The sequence below is a fragment of the Triturus cristatus genome, chromosome 5_2 (genome assembly GCF_964204655.1).
Source record: "Triturus cristatus chromosome 5_2, aTriCri1.1, whole genome shotgun sequence".
NCBI classification, from domain to species: Eukaryota; Metazoa; Chordata; class Amphibia; order Caudata; family Salamandridae; genus Triturus; species Triturus cristatus.
In genome coordinates, this window is record NC_140588.1 from 882,705,215 (window position 1) to 882,723,581 (window position 18,367).

Consider the following 18,367-nt stretch of genomic DNA (forward strand, 5'->3'; position numbering starts at 1 on the left):
CCTTATTCCTTATGGGAATTTCGCCAGCTCACCTCCCTCCGTAGTGAAACCCTCTAGGCATACCAGCTAAGAGAATCTGTCTGATTTAATACAGTGCGCACTGTTTGCGATATGGTGCCTAACATTAAGGATTGACTAAGTCCTACTTTATCCCCATCCTAGAATATTCCCGAATAGGGGGGCAGGGACGTTCACACTGCCCACCCTTGGGCAACCCCAGCGGTGGAAAATTACCTGCTCCGTTAAATTTTAATTTTTGTTGATCGCTGGACGTGCCAAATATTTTTTTACATAGTAGCCTTTTGTACTTGAGACCCTGTTTCCCCATTTCTTGGGACAGCAGCACACTATGTTGGCTGACAGCATCACCACCCAGCGAGGCTACTATAGCTAACCGAGCGGGCATTTGAGCTTAACTGCAGGAACATGTCGCCTACCCTTGGTTCTGGGGTGCACTTACTTTGCCCCGTTGACTAGACGGTTGCACCAACCCCTTTGATTGCTAAACCCTGGTGAACACCTTAATGGTGTCAAATCTAGTTTGAAACAATATATGTCTTGTGCCCACTATGGGAGACACCTCACCCTTTCGTGCAATTACAACTTACACAGCGCACTTCGCTTACTTACCTGCCGTCGGATCCCAGATGCACAGTACCTACTGTCCATCTCCGACCCTGGATGCTTTAAACCTGCCAAAGTGTCGGAAACCAAGATTTCCAGTTCCCTGTTTAGCTGCAGTACACCTTCAGTGGATCCGCTAGGAGATACCACAAACCGCATTGGTCATGCAAACCTTAAGTACACAATTTTCACCTGGGCGTACCTCTAAATGAGACCTGCTCCACACAGCTGTAAGGCCAGAGACACACATATATTAAACCTATTTACTGTTTTTTGTCACTTGACACCCTTCTGGTTGGTGATGCGGAACCTCCTACCCAGCATAAGCTGACCGTCTAGCGTTGCCGCCACACCACCCATGTCCCTGAAATCACCCTCCACCCCCCTGTGCAATAGTCATATTGCTAAGTGGGCAATAATTCAACATCCCTCCTTTCCTGCCGGACTGTTGGCTGTTCAGTTTGATCTGTGGTGGCTACACCCAGACTTCCCAGGCAGCTTTATTGCTGATAATGTGACCTGTTGACCTTGGGGGAATCTCACGCTTGCAACTTGTAACTATAGCGATTGTTTAAATGAAATGATACTGCGTTTCTGAATGAACTATGCACAGGTAATTGGACTCCCACATGCGCAGTTGTTGTGAACAGCAAAGTGGATGGCCAGGATGTGTTGGGGACCTCCCCCTACCAGTCTCTGCTGTAGTTTTCCCTTAAACAGAACGGCCCGCTGTAGCTCAGCAGCCCCGTGAAATTGTATCCCAAACCTTCCTATGTGTAGTTCACGTGGTGAAAATTGTGTATACTTTTAAAACCACTGGTGGGGGGGGGGGGGGGGAACAGTGAAGTGCTGGGCCTACTGCCAGCATCTCCCCTGCTCCGTCATGGTTTCCTAAGCACCAGTCCCGTACCCTCCTAGTCTACCCTAGGATTTAACAGGGTTGACCCCCCAACCTGGGATGCGATGACCTGGTAGCCACTAGACCAGTATGTGAGTACTATCGGGGACCCAAGCTATCATCTATCTAAAGCAAGGAATGGCCACCTGCAGCGCTCAATTGCTCCCGATAAAATGATCTTTACCGGCAGTTAGCATAGCTCAATTATTGCTTGATGTCCTGTCTGGGTCCAACCCAACACTCAAAGAAGTGCTTGCTTCCTAGGTGAGTTGATGCAGCCTGACATACTATGCTACGAGCAGAGTGCATCTGGCTGCTTGTCTGGCCTTCCTATATGCCCAGGGATACCTAAGGCAATGCTTCAATTCCGAACTGGTGTGACTGTGCAAGAAGTGTAGTGAGCCTTCGCCTGCACGAGTCGCCCAACAGACAAGTTGGCCCTGACTAACCTTGTGTTCTGGTGCCAGATTTGGGAAGGCGTTTCCCATGTTCTATCAACTATTGGGCTGTTGGAATGCTGAATGCAAGGTGGGGATGCTAACCTGCCCCAAACTCTGCGGACACCACAGCTTGCGCAAGCTTGCGAGATACTAGAACATTTTTAGGCGTTCAGTAAATGTGACACATTGGACTTGTCCCTCAAACTTAAGTCAGGCACCTCTAGGAGGTAAGGTCTGGCTCTCCCAAACTTCTGCTAATCTATACCAGGGGGCAGACCAGTCCGTGGGAACAGGGGGCGAACAGTACGTCCAGCTACCTGCCCTTTCTAGGATATGGGAATGTCTTGTGTTCCTTACTACGTTATTGCCCCTTGTGTTTCCCCAACTTTCTAAAAGCCCGCGCACTTGAAAGGTGACAACTCCCCACACCCGCTAGGCTGCCATGGCTAAAGGGCTGGTGATTATAGCTTAATTTAAGCAACATGCCCATCATTAGTTGCATCGACCAGACATTAGCGCAGGCAATTTTGGTGATAAACTACGGTGCCAATTGAATGATGTCACTCTGGCTTGTGAATGTGTGTCTATTGTGCATCAGATCCAGAGTGCCCTGCTTTGTTTAGGCTGGGTGAAACTTGCCTGCGCCACCTGTCCAGCCTATGGCAATTGTGCAGAACTCCCGCTTACGGCGGTCGCTGCATCTGTTAACCTCGCAACATTTGCGTTCATATAATAATGAACATGGCACAATCCCCAACCTTGACTCGCAGTCAAAAGATGGGCTTATCTTGGGACTATTTTGTGCTCATGTTATGCAGAGTAAAGATAACTGACTGAGCCTTAGACCAACGGACCTCTAGACCCATACAAGGTGACCACACCATGAACAGATCCGAACTTTGCCATTATGGTCACCCCGCATTCACCAATCAAAAATTTATGTGAACCAGGATTCATGTGGTCAACAGACGAAAACACCCCCTGAAAAACCGAAGCACTGCTTCCTCCAGTTTGACTGTGTCCACCTCTGTAGCCCAGGGTTTAGGTGGTATGAAAACTGGGGGTCTCTCAAAAAAAGGGGGGGTGGTTGATGTGATGAAGGGCGTGGATTAAACATCCAAGCTGGACATCTTTGCTTAGCATGGTGTGCTGCATAGTTCTGTCTCTTCTATCCTTGTGTCCAGATGTATAATCAACCGTAACATGACCCCTATAACAAGCCAGGACTATTGACTTTCAATGGTTGTTAGTTCCATAAGGTAAAGAAGCAACAACGTATGGCTTTGTTGTAAGAATATTGACCATGACCTGTGCGAGGGTCAGTAGACAACACTGGCCCCCGCTAAACTGCCAGAGTGAGCGCACCATGCGCACAAGAGAGGCCCTTATGTGAAACACGGATGCAGCAGCACGGATGCATACACCTGCAAAAAGAACTATTGATGGACAGAATGCTGAATAATGTCATACATTCACCCCAGTACAGAGATCTGGGCCTAACTCCATCGTTTTTTGCTCACAATGCCATTTCAGTTTGGACCCAGCCTTATGCAAATCAGTCTTGACCCTGTGCCCAATGGGAACACTCCAGCCCGAACTGCCAGGCCAGGTCCTCCCTGGACTGGAAACAAGCATCCTAGGACCGGTTTTGGGGTTTCACCCCTCTTCAGCCAGGATAGCTTGATTCCAGTGGCATGGAGAACACGGGACTCATGTCTGAGCATACCCTTCGACGCCAGCAGCGCAAAGGAAGCCATGGTTAAGCTTCTGGAGTGCTACTCCAACCAGATGCATCCCAAATATTGGGTGCAAAACCGAACATGAGAAACTATAATTAACAGTACCACCAATTAACTACCTGCCCTCAGCACGCTACTCGATTGTTCCCCCTAGCTGAGATCCCCAAGAAATTGGACAATGACCCATGCACGTGTATGTAGTCAGCGCCTTCCCCCGCTACACATCACGAGGGAGGGCGCCATTAAGCCCTTACATGAAACGGATGGTGGTATAGCATCCAAGCATCCCTCGCTCTGCGAGCCAACGTAACTGTCCATGGCACTTTAGCAGCTGTTTGCAGCTCATACCACCCAAATTAAAGAGGGTGAACATGAACAAAGTTCAAATCTAAGCACCATTGGCAGGAACATATTGTATATTATGTAAACGATCCCTTCTAACAAAAAAATATAAATTAAACAAGCATTTTCATCGCAAGTCACTGGACAGCAGAGCTAGTGGACGGCATCGCTCTATTCTGTTATCGACTGGCATAATATTAGTAAAAACAGTGGAGCACTCGAAGGCCATTCATAAATAATATGTTCCCAGTGCTCCACATCCTTCAGTTATAATAACAGTAAAACAGTGCAGCACTGCCTGCCACCCGGTGGCCTACATAGCCTATGGCACCAAGTGCTGTGCTCGACCCATAGGAAAGGAGACGGAACTTGAGTGTTGTTCTTGCCCGCCCACGTTAATAAGGTGCTGAAGGACGAACATGGTGAAGGAGGGCGAGTCTTTGAGCTTGAGCTCGACACGCCATTTAAATAACCAATGGATGCGGTGCCCATGGTAATGGGTGCCAGGCCCGTCGGGAACAGCACCTTGCATGCCCCCCCCCTCCTCCGCCCGGGAATTACCAGCTCTACTGGACTTACCACGGCCGAGAGCCGCGCTTACATTGTCAAACTGCCTCATGCAGCAAAGATGCCCAGCACTCTTGCGGAGCGCCCATGCCTCGGGCTTTGCTACGCCCTGCCTGCCGCAACTCAATCAATGTTGCCCGCGCGTACCGTTGAGCACGTGTAAGCCCTACGCCGTCCTCAGCCCATGAGGGAAGGACACCTGATGGACCCCGTTCCCTGCCCCAACTGCAACCGGATATGCCATCAGGGCAACAGGGCACCGAGGGGCAGCAGGGCCTCTCAAACTTGGACTCTTGCCCTGGGACGGGCTCGCATCCGGAGAGAAACAGAGTGCCAAGACGAAAGCACATGGTAAATGCACTTATACAAGCTCTGAAAACATGTCCATGCAACCCTCGCTTTCAAAAGCTACCCGATGGAATGCCCCCCGCCCCCGAAATGGTGCCACTTCAGGACTCAGACTTCGAATTCTGACCTCAAACCAGAAATCCCAAATCAGAATAGGACATCACACTTAGAAATTGAAAACTGCTTCCAGGCACCTGGAGAATGTATGGTTCTCTTCACCAGGCTGAAAATCGAAAAGGTAACTCTTTTTCACTGAAAAAAAATCACTCCTGGTGGACGAAGTAAACAACTAAAATTAAATAGAAGGAACACACCATTAGAGAATAATGGCACAAAAGAAAACCAGGAAAGGGCATATTTGAAACAAAAGTGGGATTACACTAACACTGTCCTACAAGAGAAACTGCTAACAACCATGGAGCTAGGCTGCCTTTCTCTGATCTCCATATTCGGCAACCTTGTCAATACATAACAACAAAGTACGGGCCTGCCGGCGACAACATTGGACGGGAGATGAGGGGAATGCATCCGCTTTGCTACCCTGGGTGACGGGAATGATGAAATGCGGAGCGTGTCCCCTGTATCACACGCCCTCCGGAAACAGGAAGTCACAAGTGTACCCCAGTCAGATGTTACAGAAACACCTGTGGCAGGGTATTCCGCCCCAGAAAGCATCCCGTGGAAGTACGGAATCACCGGGGAACACCCACCCAGCCTCCATTCGACGCGCAACAATGCCTAAAGTCTCCGTGAATGGTGCTACCGATCACAACACCCTGTTGTGAAATTGCGAATGTTGAGGCCCCACCGGAATACATGAGGAAGTAATTTGCTTACTCCTCCAGGTTCCAACCTGGATGCGGCATGGTAACAGATACTCATGTGTACGGCGTGCATGGTGGTCGCCATCTCGTTGCCCCTCATTCAATCCCTTTTTGCCGGGAGGCCGGGCGACCCACACTCTTGCACCCACTCATGCAGTACTGCTCTACGGGCACCCCAAAGCATCCCCTGTCTCGGACCAACCGGCACACGCCACGCTCCGCGCCACTGCATATCAACCTCCACGTGGTGCGCCGGTTGCAACCAGCCCACGGCACCAGGCTGGGCTGGCGCAGCACCTCGCAGCAAATTGGTAGGGGGGGCCAGGCCACACTCAGACGGCCGAGCGCTCCAACACTTTAATTAACCTCTGAGCAGCATACACATGAAAACAAAGAAGCACCTTGACCCCGGTCCAATGCGGTACCAAGCGCCACCGCAGATCAAAATCTACCGCGGTGCGTTGGGTGAAAACACCACAATGCCTGGCGAGCTGGCAACGCACAACAAAATCACATTCATCGCCCTAGATGGCTGAGGCCGTGTTTTTCCGCCAGCCCGCTCCCCTCCACAAGCTAGTCACAAATTGACTCCTGAGGCTGTGGGACTCTCCTAACGTTTGAGCCGCACCGAACCCCCTTTTGGCCATGGACTCAGTCCAAAGTCTCACATTGATGATGAAACCTCTAGCATCTAAGGACCGCCAATGAAAGGCGCCGAACCGTGAGATCCTGCGCGCTCACGCTCGCATCATGACCCTCAATAAACCCCCACAAGTCATCACATCCTGTGAGCCCCCGCTCAGCAACAGCCCTTTACAACTAGCAACGGGTCACAACCCACTCAATGCAGGGGGACCGCCACGTGGTCAGCCTCCTCCAACTGAGGCATTAAAGAACCAGGGCTGCGACGCTCCATGTGTCGGCTGAGGATATTTGCCGTGGGCCAAACCCCCCCCCCCTAGCACCCGACCCTCCGCCCCATCCACACATGCTTCCCGCTGCCAACTCCCGCCTGGCCCGTCCTCGACTCCTACAGAGCCGGCAGAAGTCAAAGTGTCCAAACGCGGCTAGTGGATGTGGGGCGGGAAGGAGGGGGTGTGCACACTCACCTTAAACCCTGCAACTGACCGACCCCGCGATCCCGATCCCTAAGGCTGCGCCAACGAATTACGGAGACAATGCAAACTACCCTCAGACGGCGGAGACAATGCGAATGACCCTCAGACGGCGTGGCTGGTGCAACAGAGGACGCCAGGAGGGGCAGGGGAGGCATATATACCCTCTCCCCACCTCGGCACACCGGATGTGACGCCCATTGGTGCCCCGGCGGGCGGACTCCTACAGGAGCCCAACCACTAGAGAGGGGTGAGCTGGTGCCCAAATGGCACTAAAGGGCTGCCCGTTTGGAATGGCCCCCTGCGGGGCCCGCGGACAGCCGCATTCTGCTTCTCCACATCCTACTTCCCATAGAGGAAGTACCATTGTAAGTGCTACACAACCTTCTTGTAGTGGAATTAAAAGAACACGTGTGGGGAGAGAAGTGAACTCACCGGTAAAATATAGAAGTTATGTCATGTAATGCCAAATAGTGTATAAGGGGGAGGGAGGGTCACTTATGTTAATTGTGATTATATAATTATATACTTTTTATCTCTATTTTGTGTTCAATTTCGCACCTTGTTCACTCTTTTCGCTATAATGAAATTAATGTATAATAATATTGTTTATTTCTTTGGTTCAATATAAAGAGAGAAGATGTGACATCCTTGCTAATATGCTTCCAGTGTCATGGTAACTGGAAGCATATTACATAGCAGGATTCTGGAATAGGAGGATAGAGTCGGTTGGTGTGGGGCTATCGTTGTTGTATGACAGGGACCTGCTTGCTCCTGAATAAAGACGTCTTCTTCAACCTTGTGTCCAAGGCCCATCTTTAGAACAAGCATTGGCATAGCCAATAGGTCTCGCTTTTGGGACCTTATAAGTATTTAGTTATGCAGCATAATTATCCTTGGTGCAACAACATTAACTGTTGCATAGTTAAATACTTATAAGGTCCCAAAGGCGAGACCTATTGGCTATGCCAATGCTTGTTTAAGTTCTTCCTATAAGTGAAATACAAGAAATACAGGGTTACTCTCTTTCAAAGTGTATTAGTATTTGAGACACATTAAAATATGGGTTTTAAATGCAACGTATGGAATTACTGAAATTCTCAGAACATAGTAGTATTTGCACTGTATACTTCAATATTCTTGAAAGGAAACAAAGATTTGCTTAGCTCCTCAATGTGCATTTGTATGGCCGACCCAGGTGTCAAACACAAGGGACACAGAATAACTTATTTCCTAAGAATGTAGTTGTGCTGACTGTTGTCATCAGAGCCACAAGGAGTGTTCAGTATTTACTAAAAATGCACTTGTGAAGTCAACCCACATGTGATCCAGAAGTCACACAGATAAGTAAGTATCATACAGATAGCGGGTATGTATTTGTGAGAACAGCTTGATTGTGTTTCTTATTATGAATTCAATAACGTCTGAAAAGCAGCAGTTTAGAGTGAAGGGTGGAAGGTCAACTTTTTAAGAACTAAAGGAAGAAAAAGACTAAGAAGGTAACGTAAGGGAGTGGTTGTGCCATTGAAGTAAACCCAGGTGCAATTTAAAACTCCTTCATGGACTTCTTTGTTTCAGTGATGCTACCGTATATGTGTAACCCAAACTGACCCGCACTTAACTTAGGCATCTACTCCATTCTAGTGGAGGAGTGCTTCAGAGAGATCCATGTGGGTTCTTGGAAAAAAGTCATACGGTAAAGACGATTTTTAGATTTGTTAGAGCAATGGAGATGGACCTCATTGTAATTCTCCACTGTCTTCTGTCTGTTTAGAAGGAGTTTCTCCCCAAAAACTCCAATTAAAAGTTTTCTTTTGTTATAATTTCTCCTCCCTTCGGCCGTGAAAGTGAAAGTGATGGCAGGGATGCGCTCTGTGGTGGGGGAGGGGCAGAGCCAGGCGCTTGGGAGAGCAAGGCTTAATGAGCCATTAAAGCCACATGGCGGCTGAGTGCGTGCACGCGCTCGTGAACGCAAGCTTGAGGCCAGGAGAAGATTGTAGTAGCACTTTGAAAAGCCACTAACTAAATGTCTCGCAGGGCAGTGCATACGCTGGCTCAGCGAGACCGAAAAAGTCAGCTACTACACCAACCAGCTTTATTATCCACACCAACACTAACCTAGTTACATTCAAACGTGCTACACACATCCACATAAACTTGCCATTTCAGCAACATACACACTGGCCTGAACCACAACCATAAGCAAAAGGTTATCTTTACAGACACATTCCTCTGCCACACTTTGTAACACGTACAGCAAAACATTATTTTTAGGCAAACAGGACAAAGGCTGACAGACTGCTCCATAGTGTTTCTGCCATAGGATAAAGTGCACCTTATACTGATCTACATATCATCCAATAGAGAGTTTCCTTCCTAACATTTAGGTGCAGGTACAGGAGTGTCACAGACAACAATTTGCACAGTTTGACACACACTGCTCTTTTCTCACATAATGCATGCTACGCATTCAGCCATAAACACAATTGGCTGTTAAAGACATAGGGCACCACACTTGTCCTGGCTGGGAATAACTGGGGGGAGACAAGGCTGGGGGATGGGGCAGAGGGCACAGAGAACAACTCCAAGCTGAGCGCCCATAGTAGTGATACTCAAAGTATGGCCCAGGGGCGGCATGCAGCCCTCCTGACCTTTGCATGCAGCCCCCTGGGCAACAGCAACACTGGGCTGCTTTTTACTTGACTCTACACAAATATTAAAACAATGTTAAATAAACAGCAAGCATTTATTTAAAGGTCAAATATATTTAAAGAAAGGAAGTAACTAGGGTGTACTGCACCCCTTAACTTTAGGAACACCTGTATTTTAAAGACAACAAATATGATAAGACTCTTCAGAATTCAAAAAGTGTATTTCATAAATCTGCAGAACTGTTTCACCTTAGTACATCAGATTTTAGCAGTGCATTAAGAAGTATTTTTTTACGCCCCCACCCTGACGACAATGCCATTAGTGATTAAATCCAAACAAGGGAATAGGTTTTGTACAGCACGCATCCTGAAGTCATGTATTTTGAGCGCCTTTTATGTGCAACAATGAAAGAAAAGGCAGGAAATTGAAATAAAACAATTTCCCAGGATCACCCAATTGGGGAAGCTGGCATTCCTCCCAGGTCTTCTGGTTCTACATTGTGCAATTCAGTTTAGCAACTAGTTGTACATGATTTGCTTCTTCTACACCCACTATAAGCCCTCCACTGCCACCATCAGTGCGGCCCTCGGTCATACCAAACACCAAACTTTTTGGCCCCCCGGGGAAAATGTTTGCAAGTACCCATGGTCTATGAAAACAGAGAGACAGCGTGTGCTGCTGTCAGCTTTAAGAACTCTTTAAAACAAAGGAACTACGGTCAGATGGGGTAATAAAGCCAGCACACAGCGTCCACAGCAGAACAAATTCTGCCATCTCAAGTCACCATGAGCACTGCACGTAGCACGCAGCCAACGCACCGAACTCAGTCGCCCTAGTTTCAAAACACCAATCAGAAGTAGGTCAGGCCGAGGTGCTGTGAGGTGCCACATTCATGATACCGTCGCAAGTCATTGGCTTTTCCTTTCCTTTAAAAAACAAAAACAGAGAAGTATTGAAAGAAGCTTTAAACATGTTATCGGGTTCGCTGGCGATGCTGTCATCTTGGGCTCCTCAAATATATGATGCATCTTCCCCTGCTTAGGCTGCACCTGGCACAGAAGTGGAGAACTTGTACTTTTTAATTCATCAATGCAATCTAGGAAAATTAAAGCTAGTACAGAGCCCGCACGTAATAGGCTGTTTCTATTCTCTCGCTCTTTCACAGTAGAGGTCCGTGGAGAACAGGAGCCCAGGATAATTCCATTGTGGCCAGCTAAAGAGCCAGCAATGCAGCCAACCTTTCTTGTTCCAAATGATTCAATTTTGCCAGCAGGCCGTACCTCCATTGGCAAGGAAATACAGGTATAAGGCATCCCACCCACCGCATCTTGTATGGAATGTCTCATAAAACAATTCACCCGTGCATGGGCAATCCTGCTGGGCTCAATTAAACATCATTAAACAGCTGAACTGAATATCTTGAAAACGTCTGGTTGTGTTGCAAATGAAGGGTGTCTTGCCATCGCCAGAACCATAACATCTTTTGTTAGAGCACACACGCTTGCTCTTTATTTGAGAGGTAAATCACTAAAGCAGACACACATATTTCTCGTTGCTTTAAATTTACGGCTCAAAAAAGCACTGGCTTACTCATCAAAAATGAAAAACATTCTGCAAAGAACCAGAGCAACAACTTGTCTAAGTACTATTGCAGCGTTACTGAAGAGGAAACCATATGAAGCAGGCAGGGAGCAGTAAAGGCCCTTTAAAAGTGGGCAATAAAAGTTTTGAGTTTCATATCATCTTACATAAAAGGAGAATAACAGCAGGGCAGGAAATTTCGGTAGCAGACTCGACAGAGGTCAGGGGGCTCAGACGAAAACACCTCCCCCTTATTGAAAACATTAAGCAGGCTGGCCCGTAGCCAGTAGCCTTCGAGGCAGGAGCTAGGTGGCTCTTGAAAGCCTTCTTACAACAGACTGTTTTGCCTGGTTCGCTCTGATGTTTCTAATTTGTCTCGGTATCTCGGCTTCATGGCGTGGCCGGCTCGTACATCAGCCGCGCTCTGTTTGTGCAAGCCCGTAGGAAGTGTCACTGGTGTGTTTTTTAGGAAGTCGGGGCATTTATTCAGTGCCCACTTAGGCCCCGTCTTGTCACAAGTGGGTGCTGGCAGAGATGCTTCAGTTTCCCTGTACTGAGAAGAGGAAGGAGAAGAAAACAAGCATTGGCCGCACGCGCGCCTCGCGCTTAAAGTAAAAAAAAAAAAAACAAGCATTGAAAGCGTGCGTGCGTCATCGAGGAAGTGTCACTGGTGTTTTTTTTAGGAAGTCGGGGAATTTATTCAGTGCCCACTTAGGCCCCGTCTTGTCACAAGTTGGGGCTGGCAGAGATGCTTCAGTTTCCCTGTACTGAGAAGAGGAAGTAGAAGAAAACAAGCATTGGTCGCACGCGCGCCTCGCACTTAAAGTTAAAAAAAACAAGCATTGAAAGCTTGCGTGTGTCATCGCGATCGCTCTGAAAGCGAAAGTGATCGTGATGATGCACGAGTTTTCAAAGTGCTGCTGAAGGCTAGCGGTTCACGCGTGCACGGTCGCGTGAACGCAAGCGCTAGGCCAGCCAGCAGCACTTTGAAAACTCACATACAAAATGTCTTTCCGAGCCAGCGCATGCACTGGGCTCAGCGAGACCTAAAACAAGCATTGGCATAGCCAATAGGTCTCGCCTATAAGTGTTTAGCCATGCAACAGTTGCATAACTAAATACTAATAAGGTCCCAAAAGCGAGACCTATTGGCTATGCCAAGCGGCCGCGAAAGTGAAAGTAATCGCGGTCAAGCGCGCGCGCCCGCGCACATGCACTTTAGCTCTAGGCTCGCCTGCTAGCACTTTTTGGAGCCCTCTCAAAAAGTCTCGCCAGACCAGCGCATGCACTGGGTCAGGCGAGACCTAAAAACAAGCATTGAAAGCGTGTGTGCGTCATTGCCATCGCTCTGAAAGCGAAAGTGATCGCGATGACGCATGAGTTTTCAAAGTGCTGCTGAAGGCTAGCGGTTCGCGCGTGCACGGTCGCGTGAACGCAAGCGCTAGGCCAGCCAGCAGCACTTTGAAAACTCACATACAAAATGTCTCTCCGAGCCAGTGCATGCACTGGGCTCAGCGAGACCTAAAAAACGCTCCTATTTATCCGGTAATGTCCTACAGTTTGCTGTGCAGGATGACGCCAAGGTTGCGAAGGTCTGTGGGGGTGGGTGAGGGTCCAACAAACCTTGCCCCTCGGGGAGGTGTTGTTCCCGTGGTGCAGTACTTTAATTGTGTCCGTGCTGAGTTTTACACAGGTTTTTATTCATCCACATTGTGATTTCTTGATTATTACGACCACTGAATGAAAAGTGAACACACCTACCAATGCTTTTCTCTTGTTATAAAATATTTAGTCGGGAGAGGTGGTGGGGGGTTCCCCTCAAAAAGTTAAAAAGCTTCCAGCACATATGAGACTAACTGACTACAGTCAATTATTCAAACGAGCGTGTAGGCAATAATGTAGAAGAAACATGGGCATAGAAAAAGGACATAATTATCAAGTACCCAGCAGCTTAGGTTTGTCCACCGACCATTTTCGAGATCGGCATCTCCCTTCGAAAACAGTTAAACCAACATAGATTCGCATGTAATGCTACATTTCTGTAGCTGATATATACCATAATGCCAATACCGCGTGTAAGATATTAAACAACTTTACCTCTACAGTCACCTTCACACTTTTCTTTGTTCTTATATTTTGACGAAATTAGTTTTCCAGCAACTTTGTAAATTATAATAAACTGTATTTTACTGTAACGTTTTAGACGATTTGATTATTTCTCTCACCAATCGGTTTAGAGCTGCCCGTAGCAAGAAGCCGTTTTGGTGACGTCGTTATTTCCTGTACGTTGTTATGGTTGTCCTTCTTCCATGTCGGCGCTAGTGCAGGTCCTGCTGGAGCAGGGAAGTGACAGCGGCTCGGATTCCCAAGCTTGCGCTTCCTGTGCGCTAACTCGGCCAGATAACAGCTTGCAGGAAGCGGAGCGCATCCTGCGGAAGCCATGGACAAACTGCCGCCCTATGAGCCCAGTACAGTGTCTGCAGCATCAGTAACCTCAGCCAGGAAGCCCCCCAGACCTGCCGCCCCACCAGCTGTGCCGGTGGTAGCAGCAACAGCGATCCGTCAGCCTAACATCAGTGTCCGCCAGCCGAGCTTGGAGACCCTAGACAGGTGAAGTGTCCCTGCTTTACTCGGGGGTGGTACCTGAGTGACAGCGTAAAATGAGTATCTTGTTGATCCGTTAGGTGAGTCCAAATGAACAAGCAGCGGATCTGCAAAGAGACGAGCAACCCGGGGACACTATAGCCAGAAAAGCAATGGGAGGTTTGTGAAAATGGACAATCTGGGTGCCCTAGTCCAAAAGTGGGGTTCAGGGAGCACTGCAAAAAGAGTGGTACCCAAATAGTGGTGAGAAAACGGGGCGGCCAGGTGACGTTGAAAAGAAGGGATGCTACGGAGAACTACAAATCGAGTACTTGTACATCTAATCTGGCAAATGAAGCCGTTTTACGTTGTACTGTAATGTACTGAGGATCAGCAAGGTGCATTTCACCTGTTTGTAATTATATATGGCGCTTGCTACCACTGATGGGGGCATTTGGGAGTGGGAGGAGGCAGAGACTCCGAACTCGATGGACCAAACACTCGTCTTTGCGCCGTGAGGCACTTATCATTTGTGCCATTAAGACTGTAATTGGATATTACAGTCTGGGTCCCTTAGAGGGTATAGTTCATACTAAAGAAAACTATACACACACATCAACTGACAATCCGAGCGAAGGTTCGGTCTGGTACTTAGTAGTAGGTGCATCTTTGATACTTGGAAATGTAATTGAAAACAAGGTTACACTGATCAGGGGATACTTCTCTCACATGGAAGATCCAGGGTTAGTGGGTAACTAGAAAGTGCTGCAAGAATAGCTGCTGCCAAGGAACACTGGGTGTGTACAGAGAGAATGGCTACCAGTGGATACTACCCACAGAGGTGGCATCCAGAGAGACTGCATAAACTAGAGGACGTGGGATTCATGGGGCAACGACGTGCTATGACAAACTGGCGATGAAAACCGAGTGAGAGCTTGCAGACGTCCATTTAGAGAGATTTTTAATTGCTCTTCCTTCTCAAGTGCTGATACCAAAGGGAACGTGGCTCCACGAGGAGGATAAACTGTTACCAGACAGCTCATAAAACATTGTGTTAGGTTTGCAGAATGCAGCATTTTAATACGCGATGCATAGCTAGTTTAGAGCTGCACTTTGACTTGTGGGGCCGTTTAAGGAGTATGTGATCCGGGTAAGCGATTCCTAGCACTTCAGCGGACTTGTTAAATTGAGCTAATAGCACGCCTTCCTCAGTGCTATAAAATGCTGCAGAGGGCCTGTAGTATTGACACAAGTTTGACCTTTGTTGTATTCGACGAATAGATCATTTATGACCTTTATTATTCCGGTTCTATCCCACGGTGTTGGCAGTACCAGAGTATGTCAGGGATTTTGAACTCTAGGTCTGATGATATGTTTGGCTGCCATGCTTTCCAAGCTTTTGCAATGAAGGAAAAGCCAGAGAAGTTGGACTTTGTTTCACAACGAGCCTTAACGTGTCTTTTGTACTTGTGACATGACTGTTGCATGTATGAGTTGCGGTCGTACTTCCCTGTAGATAGCAAGATATTAGATAATCTCTTAAGGGGGATGGCCACTATGGACACACTTTATGTTTCGTGTCTTTGTGAGAGGGTGCATTTTTATTTAATGACCATATTATTACCCTGTGTTTGGAGTGGGGTAAATTCAGTAAAAAGCGTTTATTATGGTCGGTGGTACAGCCAGAGAAGCAACAATAGTTATTCCGGTTGTGCATCTAGTCAGTTTGTTTAGAAAAACACACAGTTGTTGCAGACTTCAGTGGAAAAAGGCATTTTTGCTCTGTGCTAATAAAAGGATGCAGTTTTCTTTTAAATCTTTAATAATTAATTTTTAACTTTCACAAATTCTCCCACGTAATTACAGGTGGCCTTTTTGCCTGAAGCATGTTGAATTGCAACTTCGCCAGTAAACCTACAATAGCTCATCCTTTTGTTGAAGTTAGGACCATGCTTTTTTAAGAGCCTTGCCTTTTCATTTAATTAGGAGGCCGTCATTGGTTTACTAGGATGTGAAGAATTGTTCTCTGCCTCTATCCTTCTCTCTATACCTTGTTTTGAATATAATACAGTAGTTGATGAGAGTAGTTCTGATATGGTTGTTGTGTCAGCGAGGGCAAGCAGTTGAACAGGACTGGAGCAGGTCATGGATTTTGAAAGTGTTTTAACGGTGGGTTATGGGTTGAGATGAATGCTCAAAAAGGATTTTTCAGGAAGAAAGGCAGAGGTGAAATCTTGCTTGTCAGTGGAGTCTTCAGTCATTATGGGAGAACATTTAGCGGGGGCAGAGTAATAAGTGAGGGCTTGGGTCTGGAGGGGCAATCCAGGAATTGGAATACAGTGTGATCCGGGAAGTAGGTGGGAGGTGAAAAGGCTCAATTTGACTATGTAAAAAGGACATAGACAAGAAAAAACGTGCTTTTTTATATTAGATAGCTGATTTTGAGATCTTGGCTTGGAAATCACCATGGGTATGTGATTTTTCATTTTGGCGATTTCGTTTAATCTTATTGTATTGAACTATTGATCAAATGCAGCAAGATTGCGACCATGGATTTGCATTGTATTTTTATGGCACTTTTCTTTTATTGTCACTCTAACAAAGATTTCAGACCCCGAGAATATGTTGACAGTTCATAACAATTAAACAACATTAGGTAAATGACATACAGCACATATGAGAACCAAAAACCTTTTCAATCCTCCTTATACCATCTTGCTTGAAATGTGGTCCAGAACGCTTGACCACACGTGGAAAAAATGTGTGCATTTATCTTGAAGATTTATGCTACATGCATACATGCCAACATTTTAGAGAAGGAGATTAAAAAAAAGAATTGGCAGAATACTTTTTCCCTATTGACGTCTGTTGAGGGCAAGGCAATGTAAGACGAGAGAAAGCCAAAATAAAGCCATTTTTTCCTTCAAAAATTGGGAGTCTCCTACCTGAATCGGGTCTGTTGGAATACATGTACAAGTGCAATTCGAACATGCTGATAACTGTTTTGTATTCTGTATTTCAGTTAAAAGGCCAACTTCCAGTAACAATAAAACAAAAAACTTAATGTTCTTGGTAGGGTGCATCATTTAAATATTTTTAATCCCATATGAAGCCTTGATTTATACAAACATTGTAGCATACCTTTATTGGATGAGCATCTCGTGCAAAAGATATCTAATCTATATGTGGCTTTTAAATATTTTCCGACAGTGAAAGCAAATTTCCTATTTTTTGGTTGTTTTTATAGCTAAGTAAAGATTATATCTCTTAGATAATATAATAATACTTCTTGGAATCTTTTAACTATGAAATATACACGCTTAAAATTTTTGTTCAACCACATAGCTATTGAAGGAGCGTTATGGCTCAAGTTCCATATCCCCCTTCTTTGAGACCATCACAAATACGGGTCGTTTTAGTTCGCTTAGCATTTAACCCAAGTTGGACATTCACTTGGGTGTTATTATGTAGAGTTTTAAATATTGACAGAAGGCCATGTGGAATACTAAGTGCATCTAGCTATTTCATAGTGGTGGACCTGTGCTTTTCAAAAACTTTAGAGATGGCATTTATTCAAGAAGTTAACCCATGAGAAGTTGGATATTCCTAATCCCCTCGTTTACATATTGGTTTCATTAATGAGCCCAAGCAGTGTTCCTGTGGCTCACCCTTTCTATTATATATGTAAGTAACTTATAAAGGGGTTGGACCCATAGGTGTGGGTTTAGCTTAAGGCCCAGATTCGATAAATCATCTAGTCTGGGGGCTCAATCATTGCTAATGCCCTTAATTATGCTGCCAGTTTCTGAAGATGCTGTTTTATATCTCCACCAAATATTTCATTCATAGCCCGCATTCCTTTGCTCATTATGAATGAATGAAGCATATAATGTGATGAAATGTTTCACCCACTGCTCTGCAGCAATATATCGGCCAACTTCAACACGCTTCTACCAAACTCTGTCTGAGACCAGCATCCAGAAGTGCTCAGAATCATTTGATTTTGTAGTATTAAAAGTAGTATCCATCCTTGCCTAGGCTTTGAGGCTCCCTTCTTTTTCCTTCTGTTCAAATATGTTTATATTTATTAATTCCCAGCATTTTAATAGGCCAATTCTGCCAGTTTAAGTATTTTTCTAAGTTATTTGCGGTCTCTGTGGCATTCATAATCTAATCAAATATTTACAGTATTCATCCTCCTGTACATGCGTATCATAGTTAACTGTACCAAGACATTAGCCATTAACCTTTCAAAGCTTTCAGTGTTAGTATTTGCACTATGTGTGATGGACCGTTGAGTTTTTTCTGGCTGCTGCCAGTTTCCAACAGTTTCAAATTGTAATGTTCACCTTTGCGGTTTTATATCCTGTCCGTTTATCCTTCTGGCCCTAATAATAATCTAGTTCTCAGAAAAGGGGAAGCAGAATATGAAGATGATCACTTCATAGTAAGAGTCGTCCTATTACATTTTCCCTTTTACACCTTCTAGCAGTTTGAAATTCTGGGTTGCCAGCCTTTCCATCAATCACTTTTTCATCAAGTTTAATTTATTCGTCTATTGAAATCACCTCCTATAATAGTGAAAGAGTTGGGCATAATTCATCTTATGTTTCCTACCTCTCTCAGTTGTGGACAATTCATCTGGAGAGAAGTA

At 46.1% G+C, this 18,367-nt stretch overlaps 1 protein-coding gene across 6 annotated transcripts in view; it reads left to right on the top strand.

The window, feature by feature from the left end:
- The first annotated feature begins 13,419 nt into the window (after window positions 1-13,419).
- Window positions 13,420-18,367, top strand: part of MTMR1 (myotubularin related protein 1) — a 533,995-nt gene continuing 529,047 nt past the window's right edge. For 3 of the 6 annotated variants that reach the window (XM_085608017.1, XM_085608019.1, XM_085608020.1), the window contains exon 1: window positions 13,450-13,740. In XM_085608017.1, coding sequence (XP_085464143.1) covers window positions 13,571-13,740 — 170 coding nt within the window. In that variant the 5' untranslated portion in view covers window positions 13,450-13,570. Of the gene's footprint in view, window positions 13,741-18,367 lie in introns of all 6 variants that reach the window. The other 3 variants (XM_085608016.1, XM_085608018.1, XM_085608021.1) reach the window with 3 other exon arrangements.